At 65.4% G+C, this 4,966-nt stretch overlaps 1 protein-coding gene across 1 annotated transcript; it reads right to left on the bottom strand.

Moving 5' to 3' along the window:
• Window positions 1-2,822: 2,822 nt before the first annotated feature.
• On the bottom strand, window positions 2,823-4,264 carry GNI_091470 (hypothetical protein; the record flags this gene model as incomplete). Its single annotated transcript, XM_011132569.1, has 2 exons — window positions 2,823-3,393; window positions 3,478-4,264. Coding segments are annotated over 2 exons (1,358 nt in total), but the record flags the coding sequence as incomplete, so codon positions are not given.
• Window positions 4,265-4,966: the final 702 nt, after the last annotated feature.

Below are 4,966 nucleotides of genomic sequence, written 5' to 3'. Positions count from 1 at the left end.
GTTGCCCATCGAACGGATGGAGAGCGAACAGCGGACGGGGAGCGGACAGCGGACGGAGAGCGGCTTCGAAAGTCTGGAAGCATTTTCCATGGGTGGCGGCGAGCCGGCGCGGGCGCCGTTAGGGCTACAGGGTTTCGTATTGAAGCCGCTGCGGCGCGTGACGGTGGCGATCACGCAGAACGCGTTCCGGACGGCGCTGCAGGGCCGAAATGACCACGACCACGAGGAGTTGGCTTTGTTGTTGTCATTGCGTGAGGTCTGGGCGGAAGGCATTACGATTGACGAGGCGCCGGAGGATGAGTTGCATTTGCTGCCCTGCGCCTCTCCCGAGAAAAAGCGGCGAACCAGCGGTGGCGGGGGTCCGACGGACCGTTTCGAAAGTTTCGAACAGACCGTGCGGCAAAGATTGGCCAGCTCGGAGCGTGAGCGGCCGTCGTCGGCCCCTAACTTGGCTGAGGGCCGGCTGAAGATCGGACACGTGGAACTCGCCGTGTTCCACTCGACATTGCTTGTCTGGGAACCCGCGCTCGTTGTGCAACAAATCAACGTAGAGTTCGCGCGGAGACCTGCACGGTTGATTTCGCAATCCCCGCGACTCGATTGGCTCGGGACTGCCCGCCGCGCATCACCGACCTGTGTGCTCTCTGTCGAACTGACGAAGGTGCTGGCCACGGCCACGCGCAGCGCCGTGCTCCGTGTGCAGCGCGCACTTTTGCTTAACAGCCGGCTCTTGGTCCCGCCGCCCGCCGTCTCCGTCGGGCCTCTCGCGGACACCAAGTGCGTAGGCGTCCGCGTCTGCCGCGTCCTTAACGCCACCAGCGGCCCCCTCTACGTCGCGATGCGCTGCATCTCGCTGGAGGAACTCGCTAACAAAGGCACACTTACTGCAGCCACCGTGCCCGACCGCGAACTGATCCAGTCCGGCTACGAAGCGGTCTGCGAAGTGCACGTACCGCGCAGCCAGCGACACGCCACAAACGCGGAGGCGCAAATCACGCTTTCGCACCTCCGCAGTCGCGGACGCGGCGGCGGGCGCGGAGCCGGAACGGGAGGCCGCGGCGGAACGGGAGGCCGCGGCGGAACGGGAGGCCGCGGTGGCCGGGGGTTGCAGTCGCGCGAGGGGGTGCGGCGGATGCGGAGCCGCGAGGACCCGGTTGGCGTGAACTTGTTTGACGCGAGCAGCCGGACCGTGCAGATCTGGTTGGAGCGGAACGGCGTGGTGGAGGAGTTGGCGTTGCACCGTGCAGTTTTGCAGTGCAGTGTGTTTGGCGGCGAGTGTCGAATGGCGTTGAGTGAGGAGCCGGACGGACGGATGAGTTTGGCGGTGAAGGATGATTCGGTGTGTTTTACGAGTGTGGAGAACGTGCGTGTGTTTCTGCCTCGTGCGCAGGCGGTGCGTGTGTTGCAGAGTGCTCGGTTTTGTACGGGTGCGGACTACGGTTACTTGGACGAGGATCAGTACGAGGCGATTCGTGCGGAGCCGGAGCTTGCAGAGCCTGTACCACAGCGTTCGATTTCGCTGAGTCGTCGGGGACTGCAACGGTTGAACAAGAAGTCGTGTGAGTTGGATGCTTTACCGGAGCAGTGTCGACATTTGAACGACCAAGTGTCACGCTTATTGCTGATTGCCTTGTCGCGTACAGGACCGGGCGTGACGGTGCTGAGTGCCGTGGACGCGAAACCGCAGAGGGCGACGGCAGGACGGTCGATTGCGACGCGAGCAGCGACGGGTCCGCAGTTCCGGCTGGACTATCCGGTCCGCATCTCCAATGAGTTACCGTTCCCGGCACAGGTGGCGTTGATCATAGCATCGCCGCGTTGGTGTTCGGCTCCCTATGAGTACGTAGTGGACGAGGGCGAGACCGTTTACTCAAAGGCAATGTGCACCTGCGTTACACGACTGGAAGTGGGTGTCTGTGTGGGTCGTGCCAAAGGCTGGGCACGCGTCGAGGACTTGAGTGCGTTGCCCCGCACGGCTGTGTGTGCGCTCGATGAAGGTGCCCGGGGTGTGCTCCACTGCACCGTTGCGCGCGTTGACGGCGTCGTCCGTGTCACACTCGCCGCGCCTGTGTTGCTTTGGGACCTTACGGGACTCTGCCGCCCGCCCGGAGATGTGCTCGAAGTCTGCGGACGCCCCGAACCCCTCCCGGCCAAGGCCAGCTTCGGCGCCAAACCGGGGCTCGCCTCGCTGGGCTCCGACTTCCCTTCCGTCCTCAGTCGCTTCAGCGACAGCGAAGACTGCGACGCACGCGTCTTCTACTTGTCCAGCGCCGCCGGCATCCGCTGCGGCGCCGTGCCGGCTGCGCAACTCGCCAACGTACGCACTTACGAAACGACTTCGCACACCACCGTCGTGCTCGCCAGCCGAGAACTGGAGCTGGTCAACCACCTCGCCTGCCCACTCGTGCTACGCACCGACGACTTCAGTCCCGCGGACGCCAGCCACTGTCTACCCGCTGGGCAGTGCGCGACGCTCGTGCTGGGCGCAACCACACAGGAGCTCTACTTTTACCCGCAGCTGTTGTTGCCCAACAGCAGTCCGCGAGGCCTCGGCAGCTCCCTGTCTGCAGCGCGTTCTCCGCGCGGTGACGCACGCGCGGCGGCCTTGCCGATGGAGTTGTGTTGCGCACACTTGGCACACAGGGGCGAGGGTGAAGTGGCGTCTGTGGGCCCGCACGGGGAGTGGGTGGCGATGTACCTGACGGTAGGTGAGCACGAAGTGCATGTGTACCCCTTCGCACATTCGCCACGTCAGCTTGTCATGGGCGTCTTGCGTCGGCCGTTGGCGGAGGACCCGAATAGTTGGGCGTCTCGACACCAACATCCACCATTGAATTCACCAGCGGCGAAAGAACAGGTGGCGACGGGACAGGTGGTCACGCTGGGGGAGCGCCCGGTGGTATTGAGTGCGGGTGGATGCTTGCCGTTGTTGCCTACGGTGTTGGGCGAGAGTGTACGTTGCGGTGGGGCGGAGGTGCGTGCAGACGACAGTTGGCGCGTCTTTGCTGTGGATGGAGGCCGCGAGTTGGAGTTGCGGCATCGCGCGCTGGCGGAAGATTGTCTAGGCGCGCGAGCGTTGGCGAGCGCCATCTGCTGGACAAGTCTAGTCACCGGTGCGTCGTGCGACTGCAGCACGGTTTCCGTAGAGAGTGCGCCGACGGTGGGCGAGGAGTTGCTACTGAAGCCGCAGCGGGAACGTGTGGCTCTGGTCTGGTCTGCGATCGGAACACCGGCAGCCTGGGAGTGTCGATTGGGTGTGCGCAGTCTGAGCGCCGCTTGTCTGTTTAGCCGCGGCACGGCGCCGGAGGGACTGACGCTGGATTTGAACAGTATGTGTCTGACGTTCGTCGGCCGTGAAGGCTTTGCTCTATTCGATCTAGCACTCGGTCCCTTCTACTTGCACAGCAATGATGTGCCCTACCAGCCGCCGCTGGAGCCAAACGTGTTACGGATGGACGGTACACTGACCCTGCACACACTTCTTTTCGCACCCGCCGCACGCGCGCCACTCCGAATAACACAGACGTTGGTCTTCGGCATGGGCGACCTGGCGGTGTATGCGGACTTTGCGCTGGTGGACGTGGTCTGTTGTGCGCTGGAAGCACTCGCGTTCTGTACCGACGGGTCCTGCTCCGCTCCTGCCGAGCCGCCCGCGCCGGGGCTCCCAGCGGAGGCGCTGGCGCTAGCGCTGACGCCCGCCAGTGTACGGTTTCTGCGCCTGCCGAGCGTCGTCTTTTCCTTCGCACCCTTCCAACCCGAACGGCCGCGTGCGCAGCTCTTGCGCGACCCGAAAAGGCGTTTCCTGCTGCGGTCGCTCGCGCTGGCGGGCGCGGTGCGCGAGGCGCGTCTGAGTGTGCTGGAACCGAGGCTCGCGGCCCCGCGACGCAACTTGGCGCCGGTGGCGTTGTTACGGGCGCTCGTGCGGCTGCGTCCGGCGTTCGGCAGCGCCGCCTCGCTCGTTGGACACCTGGACGCGCTTGGACAGGTCAGCCAGACCGTGGCGGGATTGCGACAGGCGCTCTTTGCCGGCGACGTGGCTGCGGCTGGACGTGTGGCTGTGGAGACTGCCCACACCATCGGGCTGCACGTTACGCAGGCCGCGGCCTCGCTCGCGCAACAGGGCGAGTTGCAGCAGCAGGCGCTGGTCGGACAGAGCGACCCGCCCGTGGTGCTACCGGCGCTGGCGCGGAAGTTGGGCACCTCGCTCGCGCCCGACGACTTTGCTGTTCCGGGGGCGACGGCGACCAATCTGGGCGCGACGGGTCTTGGCGCCGTGGGGTTGGCGGGGCGTGTGCGCGAAGTTGTAACTCGCGCAGCCAGCAGCCGCCACAGCGGCGCCTGTCCGCCAGTGCACTGTTACCGCGTGCTCTGGGGTCCGCACTTGCTTTACGCCGGGCCCGTGAGCGTGCAGGAGTGCCGACTCGCGCGACTGCTCCGCGCCAGCCAGGTCGCCGTCGTTGGTGCAGTGGGAGACGTGGTCTGGACCGTGCACGACCTCGTGCTCGGCGTCAAGGACCCCCAACCCGTCTTGCTGCCCTGGAGCAGCGTCCGTCTAGTCGTTGCTGATTTCGGGCGTAGGGCCATCCAGGTCGTTTCCGTCCACCCAGCTCTCGCCGCATCACCCCCTGCCGCCGCGGCGCGACGCGAACGCCACAGCTCGCCTCGCCAACCCACCGCCAGCCGCCGCGCACTCGCACGCACCCGTAACCCCAACGACGCCGCGCCACCCGCCGACCACCCACTGGACGGAGTTGGACGATCCGCGACTACGGGCGCGTCCTCGCCGGGCAACAAATTCGAGGTGTACGCCGACCCGGAATGTCCTGAAGAAAAGTTCCGACGCATCCTGGTTTCGCTCAAGACCGCCTGGCTCATGCACCGACTCTACTTGGCCAGGAAACCCAGGTAACTTACCTGCCCGCCCTGCTTGAGCACCGCTTTGTGGCTCTGTGGGTGGGCCCCCCCC

The sequence above is a fragment of the Gregarina niphandrodes genome (genome assembly GCF_000223845.1).
Source record: "Gregarina niphandrodes unplaced genomic scaffold scaffold00018, whole genome shotgun sequence".
NCBI lineage: Eukaryota > Apicomplexa > Conoidasida > Eugregarinorida > Gregarinidae > Gregarina > Gregarina niphandrodes.
This window is presented reverse-complemented; position numbering and strand designations above follow the sequence as displayed.